General features: G+C 47.2%; 7 protein-coding genes across 7 annotated transcripts; 3 read left to right on the plus strand and 4 right to left on the minus strand.

Annotated features, from left to right (window-relative positions):
* Positions 1-162: 162 nt before the first annotated feature.
* On the plus strand, positions 163-4,766 carry RhiXN_11862 (Retrotransposable element Tf2 protein; the record flags this gene model as incomplete). Its single annotated transcript, XM_043331677.1, has 2 exons — positions 163-1,323; positions 1,377-4,766. 2 exons carry the CDS (start codon positions 163-165, stop codon positions 4,764-4,766), a joined length of 4,551 nt encoding a protein of 1,516 aa, XP_043186438.1.
* Positions 4,767-5,301: 535 nt separating this feature from the next.
* RhiXN_11863 (Transposon Tf2-7 polyprotein) lies at positions 5,302-6,252 on the minus strand (the record flags this gene model as incomplete). The annotated part of the gene is made up of 1 exon (XM_043331678.1): positions 5,302-6,252. The coding sequence occupies one exon, from the start codon at positions 6,250-6,252 to the stop codon at positions 5,302-5,304; it is 951 nt and encodes a 316-aa protein (XP_043186439.1).
* A 401-nt stretch (positions 6,253-6,653) lies between these two features.
* RhiXN_11864 (Transposon Tf2-1 polyprotein) lies at positions 6,654-7,988 on the minus strand (the record flags this gene model as incomplete). Its single annotated transcript, XM_043331679.1, has 1 exon — positions 6,654-7,988. The coding sequence occupies one exon, from the start codon at positions 7,986-7,988 to the stop codon at positions 6,654-6,656; it is 1,335 nt and encodes a 444-aa protein (XP_043186440.1).
* Positions 7,989-15,481: 7,493 nt separating this feature from the next.
* RhiXN_11865 (integrase core domain protein) lies at positions 15,482-16,657 on the minus strand (the record flags this gene model as incomplete). Its single annotated transcript, XM_043331680.1, has 2 exons — positions 15,482-15,814; positions 15,911-16,657. The coding sequence occupies 2 exons, from the start codon at positions 16,655-16,657 to the stop codon at positions 15,482-15,484; spliced, it is 1,080 nt and encodes a 359-aa protein (XP_043186441.1).
* Positions 16,658-17,699: 1,042 nt separating this feature from the next.
* Positions 17,700-19,052, plus strand: RhiXN_11866 (Retrotransposable element Tf2 protein; the record flags this gene model as incomplete). Its single annotated transcript, XM_043331681.1, has 1 exon — positions 17,700-19,052. One exon carries the CDS (start codon positions 17,700-17,702, stop codon positions 19,050-19,052), a length of 1,353 nt encoding a protein of 450 aa, XP_043186442.1.
* Positions 19,053-19,222: 170 nt separating this feature from the next.
* RhiXN_11867 (Retrotransposable element Tf2 protein) lies at positions 19,223-22,562 on the plus strand (the record flags this gene model as incomplete). Its single annotated transcript, XM_043331682.1, has 2 exons — positions 19,223-22,478; positions 22,534-22,562. The coding sequence occupies 2 exons, from the start codon at positions 19,223-19,225 to the stop codon at positions 22,560-22,562; spliced, it is 3,285 nt and encodes a 1,094-aa protein (XP_043186443.1).
* Positions 22,563-22,881: 319 nt separating this feature from the next.
* RhiXN_11868 (Retrotransposable element Tf2 protein) lies at positions 22,882-24,805 on the minus strand (the record flags this gene model as incomplete). The annotated part of the gene is made up of 2 exons (XM_043331683.1): positions 22,882-22,931; positions 22,999-24,805. The coding sequence occupies 2 exons, from the start codon at positions 24,803-24,805 to the stop codon at positions 22,882-22,884; spliced, it is 1,857 nt and encodes a 618-aa protein (XP_043186444.1).
* Positions 24,806-25,046: the final 241 nt, after the last annotated feature.

Here is a 25,046-nt window from a genome sequence, read left to right on the forward strand (position 1 = left end):
AGGCACTATTACCCCCACACCGTTTCCACCATTCCCTCCACACGCTCTGGAGTCCCACACCCATATTCCTGTCCCTCTAGCCGCTCCTCTCGACGTTCCGTTCCAACCCATTCCCAACCACCCTCTCGCAGCACATCTCCCACTCCGCAAGACTTGCCAAGGATGGAACCAGAGCCGTCCATTGCCGCTCTCCTCGAGGCTATCACAGCCCTCACAGCCACAGTTGGGTCCCTCCAGGACCAAATCCGATCACAAGGCCAACAGCTCACTGAGCTTAAAGCCATATGCAAGGAGACCGCCGACCTACTTGGCGACAAGGACCAAGGAACCCAAGCTCAGTCTGGCCCATCGGCTGGGCCTGTCACTCCCCCCACTCATACAGGGGGAGAAGCGCACACTCCAGGAACGGTTAGGCCTGGACTCAAGGCCCCCTTCCGCCCATCAAGAGGAACGGGCTTTGACTCAGAGGAGGAGGAAGAACCCAGGCGAGCCCCCAAAAAGGAGCCTCGCGACACGCCTAAGCGGAGCCTCAGCTCCCTCACCCCCTTTGACTCAGGGTCCAGCGTAAAGCGGCCCAAAATGGAGCTCCCAGACCCATATAAGGGGGACTCTAGGGGACGAAAGGCAACCCAGTGGCTAGATCGCATGCTGCTGTGGGTCGCACTTCATCGAGACCAATTCGATGAAGAAGAACAGATGGTCGTGTGGATTCTCTACCACATGACCGACAAGGCTGCCGATTGGGCTCTCCCCGTTATCAGCTCAATCATTAAGGGCAAGGGAAACCCTCCCAATACAATCCCGGCCTTAACGGCCAAATTCAAGGAGGCATTCGCAGACCCCGATGCCAAAAGAGCGGCTGCCAGGAAGATTGCCGCGCTAACTCAGTCCACGACCACGGCTGAGTATGTAACCAAGTTCCGTAACCTTATGGCGGAACTTGATTGGAATACTGAGGCCTTCATTGCCCAGTTCACGCGCAGCCTTCACTGGAAGGTAAAGGAACTCCTGTCCACCAAGGACAATATCCCAGACGATGATCTCAAGGCCATATTTGCCGCCTCAATCAAAATTGATAATATCCGTCGGGAGAATGAGGAGAACCGACCTAAGAAAACTCCCGCCAAGTCCCCGGCTACCGTAGCCACCACTTCCACCACCACCACTCAACGGGTCCGACTGTCAGAGGACCCTAACTATGTAACACCGGAAGAAAGGGATCGCCGCCGCGCGTCTGGCCTCTGCGTCAAGTGCGGTCAAAAGGGACATGGTATCAAACAGTGCCCCAATGGCTGGAAGGCAACAATCAGAGAGGTGGCTAAGGTTGCCAAGGAATCAGAATCGGGAAAAGATTGAAGTCGAGGACTGCTGCCAAGCCCCCGACTCAGAAAAAGGACATTGTAGATACTTGCGTAGAATTTGTTTCTGTTGGACTTGACTCTAATAAAAGACCGCTATTATTTATCAATCTACACGTCCAAAACTCCCAGGCAGAACCCATTAAAACCCTTATAGATTCCGGCACTACCTCCAACTTCATATCCCCGAGCTTGGTAGAAAAACTCAAAATCCCAAAAACCCAACTCGAAAATCCACGAGTTGTGAGAATGTTAGATGGTACAATCTCCCAGACTGGTCGCATATGGCACCAGGTTCATCTCACGGTTTCGGCCAATGGCCACACCCACTCCATCCCATTTCTTGTTTGCCCCATTGGCAACACCCCGGCAATCCTAGGCATGACTTGGTTAACGGCAGAAGCTCCTCTCATCGATTGGCAACAGGGACTAGTCACATTCCCTGAACAGATTCAGATTGCCTCAGAGGAGGAAGCAGACTCAAACCCTTTAGCGGATCTTCCCCCACAGTACCACGAGTTCGCTAAAGTTTTTGGTGAAGAAGAGTTCAAGGTCCTCCCGCCACATAGGGAGTATGACATATCTATTGACCTTGTCTCGGACGCCAAACTGTCTCCAGGACCAATATACGGCATGACTGACGCGGAATCCAAGGCACTGAAGCAACACATAGATGAAGAATTGGCAACAGGAAAGATCCGTCCTAGTACCTCTTCTGCCGGCGCCCCCGTCATGTTTGTCAAGAAGGCGGACGGATCTCTTAGATTGGTAGTCAATTACAGGAAGTTGAACGAGGTCACCCATAAGAACGTGTATCCTTTGCCAAGACAGGATGACCTCATGGCTAAACTCAGGCATGCCAAGATCTTCACTAAATTGGACTTACGCTGGGGCTACAATAACGTCAGGATCAAAGAAGGAGATGAGTGGAAGACAGCGTTCAGGACCAAATACGGGCTGTTCGAATATCTGGTAATGCCGTTTGGCCTTACCAACGCCCCCGCTGCCTTCCAGCATTTTATGAATGACCTATTCAGGGATCTCATTGACGTCACAGTGGTTATATACTTGGATGATATCTTGATTTTTTCAGAAAAACCTGAGGAACACCCAGCCCATGTCAGGGAGGTACTATCCCGGTTACTAAAGAATCAGCTATTCTGTAAACTATCAAAGTGCCACTTCCATGTCACTACAGTAGATTACCTTGGTATTGTTATCTCCCCAGCCGGTTTCTCCATGGACCAGAAGAAGATCAAAGCCGTCACCACGTGGCCCACACCTAAAACAGTCAAACAGGTCCAGGCCTTCTTGGGTTTTGTCAATTATCTCCGCCGGTTCATTCCTAATTTTAGCTCCATCGCGCGCCCTCTACATAACCTCACCAAAAAGGAAACCCCTTGGTCATGGGGTAACCTAGAGGAAACGGCCTTCCAGGAACTGAAAACCCTTGTCACCCAGTCACCCGTCTTAATCCACTCCAACCCTAACCTTCCCTACTACCTAGAAACGGATGCGTCAGGCGTAGCCATGGGAGCTATCTTAAGTCAACGAGGAGGGGATAACCGCCTTCACCCAGTTGCATATATGTCCAAGTCCTTCTCCGGCGCAGAAGCCAACTATGACACCCACGATAAGGAACTCTTGGCAATCATCAAGGCACTGGAAGAATGGCGGATATTCTTGGAAGCAACGGAAAAACCAATCCAGGTCTTTACAGATCACAGAAACCTGGAATACTGGATGCATGCTAGGACCTTCAATAGGAGACACGCGCGCTGGCGGATTTTCCTGAGCGATTTCAACTTCGAGATACACTATTGCCCAGGGAAGCAATCAGGAAAACCGGACGCACTGTCGAGACGATCAGACTATGTTGACCAACCCCCAGAACCAGAAATCATGCTACCAGCAGAAGTCTTTGCCAATACGTCAGAAGAGGAGCTGGAAATTGTCACGGAAATACGCTCCAAGCTAAGGGAAGATCCATCCCTTGAGCCTATCATCCAGTTCCTAACTGAAGACGCGGATAATGCTCCTTCCTCCATCCGGAAAGCTTACAGAGACTACGACTGGGAGGAAGATCTACTATGGTATCGAGGGAAACTTGTGGTCCCAGACTCAGAGGTCCTGAAGGAACGATTACTCAGGGAATTCCATGACTCCCCACTAGCGGGTCATCCGGGCCAACAAAGAACCCTTGAACTCCTAAGTCGTAACTACTGGTGGCCAGGGATGAAATCAACAGCCAAGGAATGGGTAGAATGTTGTCCTATTTGCCAAGCCAACCGACGCGCTCATGCTCCTGTCATTACCCTTAAACCCCTAGAAGTCCCCCCTTATCCGTTCCACACTATCTCTTATGACTTCATTACAGGGTTTCCCAAGTCCCAAGGTCACGACGCTATACTGGTGGTAATAGACTCCTTTTCCAAATTTGGCCACTTCATCCCCACTTCCAAGAAGGTCACAGCAAGGGGTCTGGCAGACCTATTCATTACCCACGTCTGGAAACTCCATGGGCTACCTGTCAAAACAGTCTCGGATAGAGGAACTACCTTCACAGGGAAATTCCTAAGGGCACTTTACCAGCGACTCGGAGTGAAACCAGCATTCTCCTTGGCTTATCACCCAGAGTCAGATGGGCAAACGGAAAGAGTCAACCAGTTCATCGAATTTTACCTACGCTCCTACGTAGCAGCCGATCATTCTGATTGGGCAGCTTGGTTACCATTGGCAGAATATGCGTACAATAATGCCAAACACGCAGCAACGGAAAAAACACCCTTTGAACTGGTCTACGGACGAAACCCAGTGATGAACCCTTCCAACGTCCCAGCCAACGTACCAGAGGCAGACAATGTAGCAGACACACTAGCCCGGGAATGGAAGGAAGCCGAGTCAGCCCTCAGACTAAGCAAAGAACGCATGACCAGGAACCAAGGAACAGTACCGGAGTACTCGATAGGAGAGAAAGTCTGGCTGGATGGAAAGAACGTAGAACTCAGGACCAATTCAAACAAGTTGGACCCCAAACGTCTTGGTCCCTTCAAAATCCTTGAGAAAATCTCCAGCCACGCCTACCGCCTAGAACTCCCAGAAACTCTGAAAATCCATGACGTCTTCTATGTTGGGTTGCTATCAAAGAGCCACGAGTCACCAAGTCAACCATTTCCGGAACGACCTCCCCCTGAAACAATAGAAGGAGAGGAGGAGTATGAAGTTGAGCAGATCATCGACTCAAAGCGTCAACGGGGAAAGTGGTTCTACCTGATAAAGTGGAAAGGTTATGGTCCAGAGGATAACTCCTGGGAACCCGAGGAACTCCTAGAGCATAGTCAAGAGGAGATCCAACGCTTCAACAAGTCGCAACTGAAAAAGGCTTGTGACTCCGCCAAGAGCCTTTAAGGGGGGGGCAATGTTATAACCTTCTTAACTATACCATCAGAATTGCCCGAATTTTCTATTATTTTTAGTATTTTTTACGGACTTGATATCTTATGTTTTTCGATCACGTGATCTCGGCGCTTATTATGCCGAGATGCCGCGCCGAGATGCCGTGCCAAGGGCGCTTAGGAGAAATCCACGCTTCTGCGCAGCCCACAGCACGCTTCTCATTTGTCCTCTGTACTTCTTTCTCTCACGCGCACAGACCATGTAGATAGTGTGCTTTGTCTATTTATACAGCAGGAAAATCACTTGGAGACCCCAAGTCGATTTTACCTTGTCTCTTATTCACTAGAGAAGGTAGTTAGCCAGCTAAGTAGCCGGCCCCTCAGTAGTTCAGAAGCTCACCTCCCTTATTGCGCTTACCACACCTCCTGGGCTAAGCCCCCCCACCAGTAGTAGAGATTAGAAGGCCGCCTTACAGCGGTAGTAGTATAGCCTCACGTAGACAGTAGATAGCTTTGTCAGTAGTAGTACGGCCACAAGCGCCCGCCCACTAGCGAGTACCCCACCTTACAGTGGAGTACGACACCAGGTTACAGTAGCATGCATTGTCTTGCAGCCTTTTCAGTACCTCTTGGAGATGTTTTGTGTGTAGTTCCCTGCTTTCTGAGAATATTAGGATGTCGTCTAGATATACTACTACATAGACGTCCAATATGTCCCTAAATATCTCATTCATGAAGTGCTGAAATGCAGCAGGAGCGTTGCATAACCCAAAGGGCATGACTAGGTATTCAAACAGGCCATATATGGTTTTAAACGCAGTCTTCCATTCATCACCTTCCTTTATCCGGACCAAGTTATATCCAGATTTCAGGTCAATGGTGGAAAAGTATTTTGCGCCCCTTAGTTTCTCAATGAGAGACTGTATTAGAGGTAGGGGGTACGCATTCTTGACTGTATTTGCATTTAGGGATCTATAATCCACAACCATACGCCTTTTCCCATTTTTCTTGTTGACAAAGTGAACTGGGGAACCATATTTGGACTTGGATGGGCGAATCAATCCTTTGTCCAATTGTTCTTTAAGGAGTTTTCTAAGTTCCTCATCATCAGATGCCTTCAAGGGGTATACCATAGCCTTAACAGGTTTATCAGGATCGATTAAATCAATCCCTAAATCAAAAGGACGGTGCGGCGGCAGTTCCGTCACCTTCATGTCCTCAGAAAATACCTCCGCAAAATTGCACAGTTCTACTGGGATACTTTCAAGTGGAGAGTCCACAGTACCTCCAGTTTCCCTAGGGATGCCTTCAAGAGGTTCAATTACCTCGACACCTCCTAAGTCTTCTGGTATGCCTTCAAGGTGGTTAGAAGTCCCACCGACATTTCCCAGGATAGAATTAGAAACAGAAAGACAAGTATTGTTACAATATTGAGAATTAAAAGTAATACGCTTATTAGGCCAGTCTATAGTAGGGTTGTGTAACTTGAGCCAGGACATTCCAAGGACTATGCTATGTTTACCTATATCAGCTACGTTACATTTTAGAACCTCTTTATGACTACCTAATTCTAAAGTAAATATACATTCTGAATCTACCAAACCAGAACTAATGTCTCTTCCATCAATCACTTTAAGGCGACGTGGTACAGACTTTTTTGTAGTAGGTATACCATATTGTTTGATCAAGTCCTTGTGTATAAAGCAAGATGATGCACCTGAATCAATCATAGCCCATCCAAAGAAGGGCTTCATTTTCTTGGTAACCTTAGGGTTGGGAACTTGTTGAACGCAAGATGCTTGAAAATATATATTTAAAGGAGATATATTATTTACAGAAAAGATTTCCAAGCTATCTAAATGTCCATTGTTTCCCTCTGATACACTGTTCCCATTAGTGTTCAGAGGTCCCCATTTTCCAACTCATCCTCAGAGATATGGTCCTCATGGCCAGAGTAGGATTTGGAGGGGCATTGGTTGGCATAGTGTCCCCTACCTCCACATGTTGCGCATATAATTGGTTTTTTGCCTTTAGATGAGGCAGAGTCTAAGTCCATTGGTGAGGGACCAGAGTTGCGCGAGGAGGAGGAGGAAGCCTTGGGAGCAGTGGAAGAGGTGACAGTGGCAGGGTGGTTATCCTTTTTAAGAGATTTAAAGGTAACATCCATGGTGGTGCCATCATTCCATTTGACAATTGGAACTGCTATTCCCTTGGCATTTTGGCCAACCTTTTGTAGAACCCCCTTCTTAGCCTTTCCATCCACAATCGCATACACTTGTTCCCCAACAGACAGTTTATCCCTGGGCGCTCCCTGGGCTGCTGCTGACGTAGAAGTGCTGGATTTGCTTCCAGATTGGTTTGAAGAGGAAGAGGGACCCTTGTGCTGGGCCGCAAACTGCTCTAGGCGTTGATCCACTTTAAGGGCCTTCTCTGCAAGGGTTGCAAGAGTTACAGAGGCATCTGCATGGTCATAATCTTGAACCATGAGAGTTTCCTTAATTTTGTGGGATAAGCCATCATAGAACATATCCCTGAGAGAGGGGTCGTTGTAACCAAGACCTTGAGAATAGGTCTGGAAGTCCTTGTAATAATCTTGGACTCCCTTGGTTTGTTTGAGGGTGCGCAACTTGGCGCGGAAGTTCTCTGTCCTATTTTGGACATTCCAGCGTGCATTGAATTGCAGCCAGAAGGCATCCAGATTGTGGAGCCAAGAAACAGGGTTCCCTTTAACAACTTCCTCTTCCAGGTAGGGCTCAAGCCACTCATGGGCCTTGCCATCCAGGCAGGAAATAATAAAGGCAATTTGCTCATCCACCGTTGAGCCAGGATATGAGATCCTGAGATAATGAGAAACAGCAACTCTGAAAGAGATTGCCTTATTTTTGTCTGACCCATCAAATTTGTCTGGCGTCGCAAGTTTAGGAGCCTTGGTAGCTGAGGCAAGGGAGGAACCAGAAGCAGCAGCGGTGCCAATTTTGGCAATATCAGCCCCTAGTTTAACAATGAGGGCGTCAAGGTTGGTGATGCTACTATCATGGTTGTTGAGGGTAGCCTGAGTGGTGCCGATGTCTGTATGGTGGGCAGCCGCTTGTCCTATGACCAAGGATAGATTTTGGTTCATAGCCAGGAGGAGGTTTTTGATCTCCTGGGCCCACGCAGGTATCTCCTGGATATTGGTGGGGACTGACAGCGCATTGGGGTCGGCATGCACATAGGTGGAAGGTTGGGTAGACATGGTGGAGAAGGATGGATATGATAGATACTAAGTAGCGTCCTTGCTAAATAAGGCAACTTCACTACTAGTTTAGGAATAAGGGGAGGCTAGATGATTGGCCCCACTAAGCTCACAGTTTATTCTTTACGCTAATCACTGTCTCAATACCTAGCGTTGAATGCTCCTTACAACTGATCAACAAGCCTTGGATGGGCGTGATACAGTAGCAGGTTTTGCACAAGCGGGTTTTTGACTGTCTGTGACGCAGAAGAAGTCGTGGCAGACTTTTGGGTGGACGTTCGCAATGCTAGCCGTGTAACAATAACCCCCTAGTGCAACAATCACCAGTTTTGACTATTATCTGGCTATGCAGGATCACTGGTTCTTGATGGGTCGTGCCAGTACTAACACCCTAGTTGTCCACATGTTATGGATATGACATTTCTTCTTTAATCTGTACTTATTTTATTAATTGCACTAGTAATCTTACAGTAAATAAGTGAGATAAAGATGCGAACTAAGGTTTTCAAGGTCCCTCTATCCAATAGTGACCTTTACAAAACCTACAAACCTCAGGAATACCCTTAATATGCAATGTCTTTCGCATATATGCTGTTTTCTCACTCATTTAAATATATATAAATTCAGCTGAGTAGATAAACAGTAACAAGTAATATTTCTCTTGTTTGTAGTATTTATTATTCAAGATTCTATCTTGTGGCTACACACAGAAATATTCAGGGTCCCCCCTGTCGCATAGGCAAGTGCTCCGGCGCTTAATCAGCCCTTAAGCGCCGACGCACTAAATGCGCCTTTTCTCCATCACCCGGGCATCCCACACTGCCGAATCGCTTGCGCTTAGGTGCGCATGTTTGCGCGCTCCAGAACGCTGGGTCAAACTCCCAAAACGGACAACATTTGGTAGAGTTATGCCCCATTTACTGTAAGTACCCAATGCAGAGGTATCCTACCTTTGGGACTGTTTACTCCAAGGATGAAACACTTAGCCTTGGGACATCTAAGGACCCACACAGGTAAATACTGCCTTGGGGCAAACATTGCCTTGGGGCAAATATTAGGATCTGTTGTTTGTTTACTATGTACCAAGGTATCGGCTCCCTCAAGTGTTTCAGTTGCCACATGTACCTCCTGTACCCCCTCTTGGTATCAATCATGTATATACTTGTTTGTGCGCCTTCCCAGGGTATAAAAGGACCCTGTGAAGACGCTTCTAATGCATCCATTTTATCCACTCTTATATATTGACATATACACACAAGCCTTTAACAGCTTATCTGCGCATTTACTTTAGTGATTGACTCACTGTAAATAGCATAGGAGGTTATTCAGCGCACTAAGACCATAGGCCAGTCCCAACAGACACAGGGTAACCTATTAGTGTACTTACTGCGACCCTGTGCCCCTTGACTGTCACAGTTGTTGAGTTCAACATTGAGTATAGTGCAACAATACTGTGAGGATTGTTGTGATTGAGTGATAGTGTTTCAATCCACCATACCCCTCATATTGTAGATAGCTTTATCTACAATATCTCTTAAATCCTAGATATATTTTAGGTAAACCCCATAAGTCTTAAGTCTTACTTAAGCATATATAAGTCCTATACTTGTTAGGCCAATCCTATAAATCCTGTACATTAGTCAGGTAACCCTCTTACTTAAGGTACTATCCCAGAAACCTTAAGTATACATACCCTTAGTCACTTAGGCTTAAGTAACATTAGTCTAAGGTACTATACATAACCAACCACCTGCACTTCATAGTTGCTAGACTATTTGTTAGGAGTTGTTATTCCTGATAACCTAGCCTATATTGTGCATATATTCTGTGCATATATTCTGATTCTTAATACTAGTTCTTAGTTATTCCCATATACATTTTGTATATAGTAATTCTTTCTTACTCCTGTACTTACACGACTCTTAACACCACAAGGGTTGGTGATGAAGAACTCGACCTAATGTCAGAGCCGACAACTACCACAGGGTAAACCTAACAAGCTATTGCCTAATATAGGACTTATCAGCTAGTAGGATCTAACAGAGCTCAAGGCAACTGCCAGATAAGGGGTTGGACAAGACCAATACAGTAAGTGTGCACTATGCTATAAAGATAGCTGGGCAAAGGACCTTTGACAGGGACTGGTATGCTCTCAGGCAATACTCTTAAATGTATGTCTTAGGGTAGTAGTGTTGGATGGGGATAAGAGGTCGAGTTCTGAGGCTTAAGGCTCTCAGAACCCTCCTTATATATTCACAGAGAAGGGGAAGAGTAATTACATGTACAAACATCATAACAAAGATAAGGTCACATGACCAGAGATAAGAAAACAAGATCACATGACTAAAGGTCATGTGATGAGATTACATAATAAGCGCTCAGCGCCTAAATAGCATAAAGATGCATATATCCATAAATCTTCATGAAAATAGCGCATATATTCACTATTTCTTCGACTTAGTGGATTTTAAGGTGGTCACGCCTCTAGGGCATGACAGTCCTGTTCTCAAGAAAACAATGGATTACACAAAAAATGCTGGATCTTGAACGCTGCAAAATTTGTGCACACTTGTCTGCATTCCATTCTAGCTTGATATACCAGTATACTATAAGCTAACTAAGCTCAGGCAACAGTGGAGGGGCCCTGATAGCATAGTAGCACGACTACTGAGCTCACCCAATTTAGCCATCCGCACCTCTCCGCACAATCCGCCATGGGTTCTGTAGCCCGGCAACTTCCATTCCATGGTATTATTTACAATTCAATGCAGTGCGTCAAAATTGCAAGTGTCAACTGATCTGCAAACAGCTGTAATATAACCAACAATCAAGTGGCTTATGTATATAATGAGTAACAAACAGAAGTAAGATAACAATAACAAAGACAGTTAACTATTTGTTACACCAAGATGTTCAGTTGGGTGAGCGTTGCCAACTTGATTATGTAAGGGGTTCGCATATAATAGTGTTAATATAAGAATATTGTACATTCCTTAAAGTTACAAAGCTATACATTGAGGCGGAAAGCGTAAAGAGACATTTTACGTGAACACAATCAAAGGGGGGTCAGCGCTTGTAATCATTTTACATACAGGTCACTCTATAGGTCATGGGTCCAGGGCTGGCGTACCCGGTACGCTGTCAAAGATAATTGCCAGTAAATTGCAACATACTAAAGTAGGAATATGTTGATTTTGCCTGAAGTGAAAATGTTATATACAGACTCACATGCTTGGTTTTTATCCCTGCCTGTAGGTGGCGTACCTGGTATGCCAGTATATTCAAGAGCTCTGGCTGGTATTTTCTTGTTTTATTTATTACTCTGTCAGAACAGCTCCGTTTGATATACTTGAAAGTTCTATCATTATCTACTCCTCTGCGGCTATCGACTGATACTAATTGTTGTGGGACGTTCAATATTTTAAGCATGAAATCTACAGCCACAATTATTGAGACATGTCAAAAGATGTAAATCCGCACATGGATAAGTGGTATGAATGACAAGCACATAGAATACAAAATACGTAGAATAAGATCTAATGACATGTGAGCAGTGGTTGAAGGCAAAACGCATACACATTACGTTGCGCTTCAGAGAGGAGACTGGTGTGACAAATGGCAAAGAGCTGTGTTGGCACGTAGCGTACCAGGTACGCTGCACAGGAGGGCAGACCATCTGACAAAAATCAAAGGGCTGTGCCAGGGCATAGCATACTGAATATGCTGCTCCTCAAGCAAGATCATGTAGCAGCATGACAACACTGGTCTGGGGACTGGCGTACCTGGTACGCCATGGAAACTTCTGCTCAAACACAAGTAGTTAAATTAACTTCCTAACCCAGTATATCCAACCATCTAAGTCAAGTCTCATGTAAGTTCAGTCACCTGTGTGATGAGGAAGGGGGAATCTCATGCACTTGGGGCTTATGTAGGTAACCTAGGATGTGTTAGGATGCATCCTAAGTCACCTTAAAACCTAAATGGCTGGTTCCCAGTCACAATCCATCTTGTTAGTCTTTGGTAAAATTCATCCAAATGGAATGACTATAAGAGTATGATGGTTATTCCTACTGATATAAAAATATGTAAAACTCACTGAGGGGGATGTCATATTGTTAAATACTTCTAAATTTGACTCTGGGCATCCCTCAGCTCTCTTGGCGGCACTCCAAATCTCTGCATGTTTATTCTCCATATGTTGATTCATATTAGTAGTAGAGTCACCATTAGCCTTTGACCATTTCCAAGTTCCTTTTCCACATATTCCACAATGTAAAGTACATGAGACTAGTTTTCCAACACTGTCTTCCACAGCATGTGATATATCCAAAAAATGATACACCAATGCCTTGTTATGGAAGTAGCAAGTCTCTGCTGCATTTGCTATAGTAGCACAGCCCTCAAGAATGTATCTGTGGGCAAGTACAGGGTTGACGGAATTCATAGGCAGTGGGGAAGGTGGCGTTGTCAGAGTCAGTGGTTCAATTGTCAACCGCTCCAGGTCAGGGTCAGGTTGCTCAGTGTGACAACGCTTAGCAGGTGGATTCCCAGAGATAGAACTTTCATGGTGTAGATTAGCCATGAGACTAGCAGGAAGTATGGAATGATACAGGTTTACATGACTGTTGCTGCTATTATATGCGCACATATAAGCTTACTAACACAACAACCAACATGTGCTCAAATATTCTGGATAACCAAGATTCAAGCCAACAGATGATTACTCAGCGCAGTTTGGTTATCTGGATTTGCAATTCAACAATCTGAGACACGGTTTTGGTTGGTAACCAATCCATGAAGAGCCCTACTTGGTATGCAACTCTGCATGAGTAGAGTGGTGAGTGGTCATGTGACTCACCCTAACACAATTGTGTGTGATATAGTTGCGTACTTGGTACACAACTCTGCATGAGTAGTGCGGTGGATGGTCACGTGATTCACCCTAACATAACTGTGGGTGGTATAGTTGCGTACCAAGCACGCAACTCTGCACAAGTAGAGCAGTTGGTGGTCATGTGACTCACCCTAACACAGTTGTGTGTGATATAGTTGCATACTTGGTACGCAACTCTACATGAGTAGAGTGGTGGATGGTAATGTGACTCACCCTAACACAGTTGTGTGTGGTATAGTTGCGTACCAAGTACGCAACTCTGCATGAGTAGTGCAGTGGAGGGTCACATGATTCACCCTAACATAACTGTGGGTGGTATAGTTGCGTACTTGGTACGCAACTCTGCACAAGTAGAGTGGTGGATGGTCATGTGACTCACCCTAACATAACTGTGGGTGGTATAGTTGCATACCAAGTACACAACTCTGCATGAGTAGAGCAGTGGATGGTCATGTGACTCACCCTAACATAACTGTGTGCAATATAGTTGCGTACGCAACCCTGCATGAGTAGAGCAGTGGGTGGTCATGTGACTCACCCTAACACAATTGTGTGTGATATAGTTGCATACCAAGTACACAACTCTGCATGAGTAGAGTGATGGGTGGTCATGTGACTCACCCTAACATGATTGTGGGTCATATAGCTGCGTACTTGGTACACAACTGTGAGTACAAGGAGTAATCATTGATCATGTGACTCACCCTAACATTGACCATGGTGCTATACTTCTGCATGTTGTACACAATTCTGTGTGGGATGGGTGGTCAGTTGTCACATGACTCACCCTAACTTAGGGGATGGTGGTATTGCTGTGTGTAAAGTATGCAACTTTTTGTAGGAGGGCTGATGCTTTCCCTATAATCCACCCTAACACCATATGTGGGTTGTGTCCACCTGGTTCCCACCCTGTGCCATCTCACAATTCACCCTGCAGTGTAGCTTGGGCCACCCTGCAGTGTAGCTTGGGCCACCCTGCAGTGTAGCTTGGTTCAACCTACCACCAACCTACTACTTTGTAATAACCTAACCTAACTATATGTACAAGTCCACAGTCCATAGCCAAACAGCTTGCAAAGCAAAGATTGGTGAAGCCTTGTACCATTGTACAAGTACAAAGGTGTTTGAAACACTAGAAGTTGAAGAAATAGCTTGCTTATGTTCCCAAATGTCAATAATTTTGCCTACTCGCTCCGCAAGTTGACCATTTTCCATCACAACTGCCTTGATTATTGAGTTGCAAAAAGAGGACATACTGAAAATACAACCTCTGTGCTTCACCTCTTGAAGAGGATTTACCTCTAGTTCAAGAACAGGCGCGTTTCCATGCTTGTATGCTGCTTGTTGAATTGGGATATCAGGTTGAGCTTGCACAAAAGCACTGTAAAATGCGTCAATTTGTGCATATTTGAGCAAAACAGAGGTGCAGCAAGCAATGGAAGTTTTAATGTTGTCTACTAGAACATGTCAGCACTTGTTGATTAATATTTTGACAACATACCATGTGAGTCTAGCTCTTTGGTCTTGGCAGTTCCTTGAGCCTGTTTGTGGTCAAGGTAGAGCATATATGCAGCCCAATCCGCTAATGAATCCTTGCTGTTGTTGGCAATATTTGATAGCTATCTCATCAAAGTAAATAGTAGGTCAAAATACTGGCAATGAGTAATGACTTGCCCAAGTAATGCAGCCACGGCGTCAATGGAAAACCGTGGCAAAGGTTATCTCACATTCACCACCACCGTGCCAATTGCTGCTTGTATTTTTGAGGTCATAGATGAGGCGCTCACCGGAGTATGTCCAAATTTGTGACATTGGGCTGTATCTTACAATCTGCTCAGGGAGATGAGAGCTGCCATGATGGTTTGGGTGCATTTGCTCAGCACCACGCAGCTATTAAAATATTGCTGTAAGCATATCAACAAATAGAGTAGAAGATATTTTTGCCCTACCTTGGCTGTTTGTGCTAAGTACTTAATCAACCTCTCTTTGCCAATCTTGATTGACTCACGCCTGACTGTGCAAGAGTGTCCTAGACATCTGTAAGGACGTTGAGGAGGAGGGCGCTTGTGGCCGGGTGTGACTAAGTAAGAACCACGTAAGGCGGTGGCAAGCTGTCCTACAACAACAACCAGCTGTACTACAACAACCAGGGCCGTAAGGGCAATGGCAAGCTATGAAGGTACAGTGGAGAAGCCGCTTAAGGCAGCGTAGGCTAAGTAACTAAGTAGTGTTTTCTGGGCTGTAAGGCCCTTGTACAATGTGGGATGCAACAAGAGGTAATCAACCTGGGTGTTACCATGGTTGGTTGGCCTCCTTATATATTACAGAGGTGGACTAATTACAAATGTATAATATGCAAAACCTTATCAAATAAGAACCCCACTCCACAGTTGGTCTTACTCATGCATACGTGTCACTGACGTGTCATGGTGATGTCATAGGTGGAGGTGGCTACATATGCTGATTAAGCGCGGGTGGGGACGTGGCTTGGCGCTTAGTGTATGATATAAGCGCCGAAGTCACGTGATTGAAAATATTGTCTGTTAGCCTTTGTTTAAATCCGAGAAAATGGGAATAAATTCCCTGGTATTGATTGTGTCTACAACACTGCCCCCCCCTTAAGGGCCTTGGCAGCGCCAAGGACCTTCTTCTTCATATCTTCCTTGTACTTCCTCAAGATTTTTTCTGTGTTTTTTAAGTTTTCTTGAGGTTCCCACGTGTTTTCTTCCAAACCGTATCCTTTCCATTTGACCCTAAAGAACCATTTCCCGTTCCGTTTTTCTGCATCTGTTATGCCTTCTACCTCATATTCCTCTTCCCCATCCACTGTCACTGGTGGTGGCCGACTTTCAAAGGCGCGCTTTTTATCCCTTTTGACTTTAGACAGCAGTCCTACGTAGAATACGTTATGGATGCGCATGGTTGGGGGTAGCTTGAGTCAATAGGCCTGGTCAGAGATCTTCTCAATGAATTTGAATGGCCCTAGACATTGTTCCGTTAACTTGGGACTAAGGGTTTTGAGGTTAACGTTCTTGGCGTCCAGCCAGACTTCTTCCCCTAATTCAAAAGTTACCGGGCTTCCTTCTTCTCCAGCAGTCATCCTTGACTTAGATTGCTGGAGGGCGGATTCAACTTCCTTCCACTGATTCTTCATTGTTTGGGCTAAGTCGTTGGCTTCTGGTACATCTGTGGGTACGTTGGATGGTGTCAGGGTAGGTTCCCATCCGTACAAGGCTTTAAACGGTGTTTTCCCTGTGCTACTATGGACTGCGTTGTTGTATGCAAATTTGGCCATTGGTAGCCATTTGGTCCAGTCCCGTTGATTTACCCCTGAGTAAGCCCTAAGGAAGTGTTCAATGGAGGGGTTCACTTGTTCCGTCTGTCCATTGCTTTGGGGATGGTATGCCAAGGAGAAGTGTGGGTCAATGCCTAGCTGTTTGTATAGTGCCTGCAGGAATTTATTGTTGAAGACCCTGCCTTGGTCCAATATTGTTTTTTCCGGCATTCCATGGCGTTTCCATATGTGTTCCAGGAATAACTCCGCTAGCTTGGGTGCCTTGAGCTTTTTGGAGCATTTGACAAAGATCCCGTACTTTGTGAAACTATCCACTATGACTAGGATGGAGTCATTTTTTCCATCCTCTGGTAGATCTACAATCATGTCATAGGATACATGTTGCCATGGTCTGGTCGGGAGTTTGAGCGGCTGTGGGGGAACGGATGCGTACTTGGGTTTTGTCGTAGACACAATCGATACCAGGGATTTTATTCCCATTTTCTCGAATTTAAACGAAGGCAAACGGAGAACATTTTCGATCACGTGACTTCGGCGCTTATATCATACGCTAAGCGCCGAGCCACGTCCCCATCCGCGCTTAATCAGCATACGTAGCCACCTCCACCTATGACGTCATCATGACACGTCAATGACATGTATGCATGAGTAAGGCCAACTACAGAGCGGGGTTCTTATTGGTTATGGTATTTGATATAATGTAATTGTGAATAGTACTCCTGTAGAATATATAAGGAGGCCAACCGACCATGGAAACACCCAGGTCGATTACCTCTTGTCGCATCCCACAACTGTACGAGGGCCTTACAGCCCAGCAAGTTCCACTTAGTTACTTAGTCTACTCCGCCTTAAGCGACCTCTGCATTGTACTTACATAGTCCGCCATCGCCCATACGGCCTAGGTCATTGTAGTATAGCTGGTTGTTGTCGTAGGATAGCTTGCCACCGCCTTAAGCGGTTCTTACTTAGATACACTCGGCCGCAAGCGCCTTCCTCCTCGACGTCCTTACAGACGTCTAGGACACTAGGTAATTGACCTTACGTTGGTTGCAAACCGTATTGTACCCACCACTAAGAATCAACAAACGAGAAGGGTACCTGTACTAGCACAAGCAAAATCACGTGATTGGGGCCACCTTGCGGGACAGAATAATCAAAAGTCCCCCACCCCCACGTAGTAGCGAATTGCTATAAGGCAGACTACCACTATCGTCCGCATACCCACGGTCGCCGCACCTTCTACCAGCGACCTCAGACAGCAGATACACCCGCTTGCAGAGACTAGACCCTACATTACGCCCGCCCATGGCTGTAATTAGCGGCACTTACTGTCCAACGCTAGGTTGTTTGACGCAGAGGTTTAGCGTTCAAGTAGTCAAGCGCTCATAAGTCCTGATATAGGCACCCCGGCTACACAGCCCTCACTCCCCCTCACTTGCCCACCATTACCTCGCGCACTCCCACTCGCTCCTCCTCCCAGGCTTCTTCTCACGCTGGCCGCTCCTATCCGCCAACACATCCCATGGCAACCCGCTCCTGGCCGCCCTCTCAAACCCGCTCCCCTATTGATCAAGGGGACCTGGGACCCTTCCTTCCGTCAGCCGCCCCTGTTGAGCTTGGGGAAGTATCCCTCAAGCGCGTCACACGCCTCCTCCTTGGCCTCCTTGGCCAAGTCAAACGCCTCGAACGGGAAGTTGGGGAAATCAAAGAAGCAGGGATTGAAACCCGCACCAACGTCGAAAATATATCCCAAGCCGTCAATGTTGTCAAGGATGGGCTTAGAAGCCTCCAGCTCCATGGGCCCCGGACCCCAGAGGACACCAAACCCCCGGTTGTGGAAGCAACGCCACGCCCCCTATCAAAAGTTGACCCTATTGGATCGACTAGTCGGGTCTCATTCTGGCCTGAATCATCCAAGGGGCTCCCCACCTTTGCCCAGCCCACTCCGGTACAAGCAGTGCCCCCGCGAGTCTCATCTCCCCCTCCATCTCCGCGTCTCCAATCCCCCATCGGAGCACCTGCCCCTCCACCTCCGGCTCCAGTCACCGCCTATCCCACTTTGGTCAAGGTTGACCACCCCAACGCCTACACAGGCAAAATAGGGAGCGAAGCAAAGCAGTGGCTGACCCGGATGTTAGCCTGGACCCGCCTCAATTCCCGCATGTTCCCCACAGACCAAGAGGTCTTATCATTCCTTCTCATGAACATGAAGGATTCCGCGGGAGCATGGGCCCATCCACACCTCAACCAGCTTGGGTCACACCAAGCCATCATCCAAACGGTCAAAGGGTTCAAACTGGAGTTCCTGGCAGCATTTGGCGACCCTGATGCCACAAGGGCCACCGAGCGGAAGATAACCTCCCTTACCCAATCCGGCACATGCGCGGATTATATTACAAAGTTCAGAACCCTAGCCATGGAACTGGACTGGAACAACGCGGCCCTTAGAGGCCAGTTTGCCCGTGGCCTCCACTGGGAGGTCAGCCGCCAGATTGCAACCCGCAAACACCGGCCCCGTACACTTCTCGAGCTGCAGAACGCAGCACTCGTCATCAACAACGCTCTCCGCGAAGAGCGTGCTAGCCATCCACCAAGGGATAATAAGCCTAGCAGACCATCCAACCCTGCAAGGGGGACAAGTACCGGCCAAGTCACAACCGGTTCAAAGAAACTCTCCAACGATCCCAACTTTGTGTTGGAAGAGGAACGAAACCGCCGCCGCGCCGCAGGCGCCTGCATCAAGTGCGGCAAGATGGGCCACAAGTTTGCGGAATGCCGCACGGGCTGGAAAGCCATCCCTATTGAGGACAAGGGGAAGGCTAAGGAAGCCGCCAAGATTGGCAAAGACTCCGAGTACCAATCGGGAAAAGAGTAAGGGTCTCTGCTGCCGCGCGCAAGAACCCTATGGACACTAGTAACAGTTGTATAGAAATTTGTCATGTATCTACAGTATCAAAATTAGCACCCCTCTTCACAATCCCTATACAACCAAAGCAAGCGGAATCTATAGAAGTCCTGATTGACTCAGGCGCAACCTCCTCATTCATGCACCCCCAAACTGCAGAATCACTCTGCTTACCACTCATTGACCTCCCCTCTCCTCGCACCGTAACTATGCTTGATGGGTCAAGCCCCCAGGCTGGAAAAATCTGGAAGAAGACCTCCCTAACCTTCTCCCTTGATGGTAAACAAATGACCAAGACCTTCCTAATCTGTAACACAGGGTCTCACGCCGCCATCTTGGGATTGAAATGGCTGGACGCGCATAACCCAGAGATTGATTGGAATACGCAAACCCTCACCTTCCCTCACGCCGTACCAGAACACGTGGCCATTGCCAAGGAGGAAGAAGCAGACAAGAACCCGCTTGAAGGAGTACCCTCCGAATACCATAGATATGCCAAGGTATTTGGAGAGGAGGAATTCAACAAGCTTCCCCCTCATAGGCACTACGATATTGGGATTGAGCTCACAGAAGAGGGTCCCCTGAACTCTCCCCTGTACAGCATGACGGACGCCAAATCCGCCACTCTCAAGGATTGGCTCAGGGACGAGTTGAAAGCAGGAAAGATCCGTCCTAGCAAATCCCCAATTAGCTCCCCCGTTATGTTTGTTCCAAAAAAGGATGGCTCCCGCCAATTGGTTGTTGACTACCGCCGCCTCAATAACCGGACAAAGAAGAACGTCTATCCGTTGCCTCGCCCAGATGATCTCATGGCCCAGCTCCGCGGCGCCAAGATCTTTACTAAGCTAGATCTAAGGTGGGGGTACAACAATGTCCGGGTAAAAGAAGGAGACGAATGGAAAACTGCCTTCCGCACCAAATATGGCTTATACGAGTCCCTGGTCATGACTTTTGGCCTGACAAACGCACCCGCGGCTTTTCAACACTTTATGAACGAGTTATTCAAAGACTTGCTCGATGTATGCGTCATCATTTACCTTGATGATATCCTTATTTACTCCAAGGATGACGCATCACACACGCAACATGTTCATGAGGTCCTGAAGCGGTTAATGGAGAACCAGCTATTCTGCAAGGCATCCAAATGCACCTTTCACGTCACCTCTGTGGAATACCTTGGGATCATTGTCTCTGATAAGGGCTTTAGTCTGGATAAGCTCAAGATCCAAGCGGTTCAAGAATGGCCGGTACCTACTAAGGTTAAGGAAGTTCAATCGTTCCTAGGCTTTGCCAACTTTCTTTGTTGCTTTGTCGCCAACTTTAGCCACATAGCCAGGCCGTTGCACAACCTTGTCAAGAAGGACATACCCTGGAAATGGGAAGTAAAGGAGCAGGAAGCATTCCAAAATCTAAAGGATGCTATTACCAACGCACCGGTATTGTGCCACGCCGACCCTACTAAGCCGTACTTCCTTGAGACCAATGCCTCAGGCGCAGCACTGGGTTCCATTCTAAGCCAAAGACAGGAAGATGGGCGTCTCCACCCACTAGGGTTCCTGTCAGAATCCTTCAAAGGGGCCAAACAGAATTACAATACCCACGACAAGGAACTCCTGGCCATCATTTGGTCATTTGAATACTGGCGCATCTTTCTAGAAGGGACCCTGCATCCAATCACCGTCTTCACGGATCACCGGAACTTGGAATACTGGAAGGAATCTTGCACTTTCAATCAACGCCATGCCCGATGGCACCTACTACTGGCTGGCTATAACTTCCAGATTGTATACAGACCCGGTAAACAGTCAGGGAAGCCAGATGCACTGTCACGCCAAGCAGACCATGCCAATATTCCCCCCGCGGATCAAACCATGCTCCCAGACCCTGTCTTTGCCAACGTTGCGCTAGTCTTGCCAGAAAAGGAACTACAACGCCAGATCAAGCAATCCCTAGATCAAGACGAGTCTTTGGAGGAAATCCTCCAATTCCTCCAAAACAAATCAAAGGCACCACCTTCCATCAAACGAGCATTCAAGGATTACAAAATGGAAGCCGGGTTGCTATTCTACCAAGGACAAATTGTAGTACCAGATGTAGGTACCCTAAGGACGGACTTGCTACGGATATTCCACGATAGCCCCTTAGCTGGTCATCCTGGTAGACAACGAACCCTAGAATTGGTCTTGCGCAACTACTACTGGCCAGGCATCCGTGCGGACACCTATTGGCACGTGGACTCCTGTGAAACATGTCAACGAATCAGGAAGCCCAAGTATGCGTCTATCCCACCTCAGCCCCTAGAACTTCCAACTAGACCCTGGCAACACGTTTCTTACGACATGATCGTGGACTTACCTAAGGACGGAAACCACAACTCAATCCTGGTCATCATTGATAGCTTCACCAAGTACGGGATATTTGTCAAATGCTCCAAGAAGCTGAAAGCCCCGGAACTAGCAGAATTATTCCTGGAACACGTATGGAAACGGCACGGCATGCCCAAGAAAACAATTTCAGATAGAGGGAGAGTGTTCAACAACAAGTTCCTGAAGGCGCTGTACAAACGTCTGGGAATAGACCCCCACTTCTCCTCGGCGTATCATCCCCAGAGCAACGGACAGACAGAACAAGTCAACCCATCCATCGAACATTTCCTCAGGGCATACTCAGGGGTCAACCAACAAGACTGGACCAAATGGCTGCCAATGGCTGAATTTGCCTACAACAACGCGGTACACAGTAGCACCGGAAAAACTCCCTTCAAAGCCCTGTATGGATGGGAGCCCACCTTGACCCCGTCCAACGTACCAACAGATGTTCCGGAAGCAGATGACCTTGCCCAGACAATGGAGGCACAATGGAAGGAAGTAGAATCCGCCTTACGGCAATCCAAGCAACGAATGATAGCCGGAGAAGACAGGAACCCAGTGGAATTTGAGGTCGGAGAAGAAGCGTGGCTGGATTCCAAGAACGTAAATCTCAAGACCCTGAGCCCCAAGTTAACCAAGCGACGCTTAGGGCCATTCAAAGTTATTGAGAAGATATCCAACCGCGCCTACCGACTTGAGCTACCCCCAACTATGCGTATCCACAACGTCTTCTATGTGGGACTCCTATCCAAGGTCAAAAGGGACAAGAAACGCGCCTTCAAAAATCGTCCCCCACCAGTCACCATAGACGGAGAAGAGGAATATGAAGTGGAGGGGATCACTGATGCCAAAGAAAGGAACAGAGAATGGTTTTTCCGAGTCAAATGGAAGGGTTATGGGTCAGAAGAGAACACGTGGGAGCCCAGGGAGAACCTAAAAAACGCAGGGAAAATTTTGGAGAAATATGAGAAGGACATGAGAAAGAAGGCCCTCGACGCCGCCAAGGCCCTTAGAGGGGGGCAGTGTCGTAGACACAATCGATACCAGGGATTTTATTCCCATTTTCTCGAATTTAAACAAAGGCAAACGGAGAACATTTTCGATCACGTGACTTCGGCGCTTATATCATACGCTAAGCGCCGAGCCACGTCCCCATCCGCGCTTAATCAGCATACGTAGCCACCTCCACCTATGACGTCATCATGACACGTCAATGACACGTATGCATGAGTAAGGCCAACTACGGAGCGGGGTTCTTATTGGTTATGGTATTTGATATAATGTAATTGTGAATAGTACTCCTGTAGAATATATAAGGAGGCCAACCGACCATGGAAACACCCAGGTTGATTACCTCTTGTCGCATCCCACAACTGTACGAGGGCCTTACAGCCCAGCAAGTTCCACTTAGTTACTTAGTCTACTCCGCCTTAAGCGGCCTCTGCATTGTACTTACATAGTCCGCCATCGCCCATACGGCCTAGGTCATCGTAGTATAGCTGGTCGTTGTTGTAGGATAGCTTGCCACCGCCTTAAGCGGTTCTTACTTAGATACACTCGGCCGCAAGCGCCTTCCTCCTCGACGTCCTTACAGACGTCTAGGACAGGTTTCCTGATCCGTTGGCAGGTTTCACAGGAATCCACATGCCAATACATTTCTGCACAAATGCCTGGCCAATAGTAGTTACAGGAGACCAATTCCAGGGTTTGTTGTCTGCCTGGGTGTCCCGCCAGAGGGCTGTTGTGGAATATTTGTAGTAAGTCCATCCTCAGGGTTCCCACATCAGGGACCACAATGCGTCCTTGGTAGAACAATAAGCCCGCCTCCATCTGGTAATCTTTGAAAGCGCGTTTGATGGACAGGGGGGCCTTGGACTCATTTTGTAGGAATTGGAGGATCTCTTCCAATGACTCATCCTGGTCTAGACTTGACTCAATGCGCTGCTGTAATTCCTGTTCCGGCAGGACTAATGCAATGTTGGCAAAGACAGGATTAGGCAACATGGTTTGATTGGCAGGTGGGACATTGGCATGGTCCGGGCGTTGTGAGAGTGCATCTGGCTTGCCGGACTGTTTGCCAGGTTGGTACACAATTTGGAAATTATACCCGGCTAGTAATAGATGCCATCTGGCGCAGCAACAGTTGAATGTACAAGACTCCTTCCAATATTCCAAGTTGCGGTGATCTGTGAAGACCGTGATTGGGTGGATTGTCCCTTCCAGGAAGATGCGCCAGTACTTGAAAGACCTGATGATTGCCAATAGTTCCTTATCATGGGTGTTGTAATTTTGTTTGGCTCCCTTGAATGATTCTGATAGGAAACCCAGAGGGTGTAGGCGGCTGTCTTCCTGTTGTTGACTTAGTATGGAACCCAGGGCTGCACCGGAAGCGTTGGTTTCTAGGAAATAAGGTTTTGAGGGGTCTGCATGGCAGAGAACTGGGGCATTGGTGATAGCGTCCTTCAAACCTTGGAATGATTCCTGCTCCTTTGTATCCCATTTCCAGGGTACGTCCTTCTTAACCAAATTGTGTAAGGGCCTAGCTATGTGGCTGAAGTTGGCAACAAAGCAACAAAGGAAGTTGGCAAAGCCAAGGAAAGATTGCACTTCCTTGACTTTTGAGGGCGTAGGCCATTCTTGGACTGCCTGGATCTTGAGCTTGTCCAGGCTGAAACCTTTATCCAACACAATGATTCCTAGGTATTCTACAGATGTAACGTGGAATGTGCACTTTGATGCTTTGCAGAACAGCTGGTTTTCTATTAAACAACGTAGGACTTCATGAACATGTTGGGTATGTGATGCGTCATCCTTTGAGTAGATTAGGATGTCATTGAGATAGATGATGACGCATACATCTAGTAAATCTTTGAATAATTTGTTCATGAAGTGTTGGAAAGCCGCCAGTGCATTAGTCAGGCCAAAGGTCATAACCAGGGACTTGTATAACCCGTATTTTGTGTGGAAAGCCGTCTTCCATTTGTCACCTTCCTTTACTTGGACATTGTTGTATCCCCATTGTAGGTCCAGCTTAGTAAAGATCTTGGCTCCACGGAGCTGGGCCATGAGGTTGTCTGGGCAAGGTAACGGGTAGACATTCTTCTTTGTCCGGTTATTCAGGCAACAATAGTCAACTACTAAACGGCAGGAACCATCCTTTTTTGGGACAAACATGACAGGGGAACTAATTGAGGATTTGCTGGGCCGGATCTTTCCTGCCTTCAACTCATCCCTGAGCCAGTCCTTGAGTGTGGCGGACTCAGCGTCTGTCATACTATAGAGGGGGGAGTTGAGGGGGCCCTCTTCTGTAAGTTCAATCCCAATATTGTAATGCCTATGAGGGGGAAGTGTCATGACCCAAGAGGCATGAACACAGATACCCTAATATTCTATTATCTTTTTATCTAAATTTTACGAATTATATGGACCAGGGGATGTTCCCAACATGACCACAGGCCATGAAGGACTCCCCTGGCAGAGCAATCAACATGGAATGTGAATGGTCCCTTTGTTTAGCCTGTTAGCTTTGTCCTCTGGTTACTTAGTTACCATATGTCCTTAGTTGCATTGTTCTATTGTTCTCTTAGTTACCCAT

The sequence above is a fragment of the Rhizoctonia solani genome, chromosome 15, assembly GCF_016906535.1.
Source record: "Rhizoctonia solani chromosome 15, complete sequence".
NCBI classification, from domain to species: Eukaryota; Fungi; Basidiomycota; class Agaricomycetes; order Cantharellales; family Ceratobasidiaceae; genus Rhizoctonia; species Rhizoctonia solani.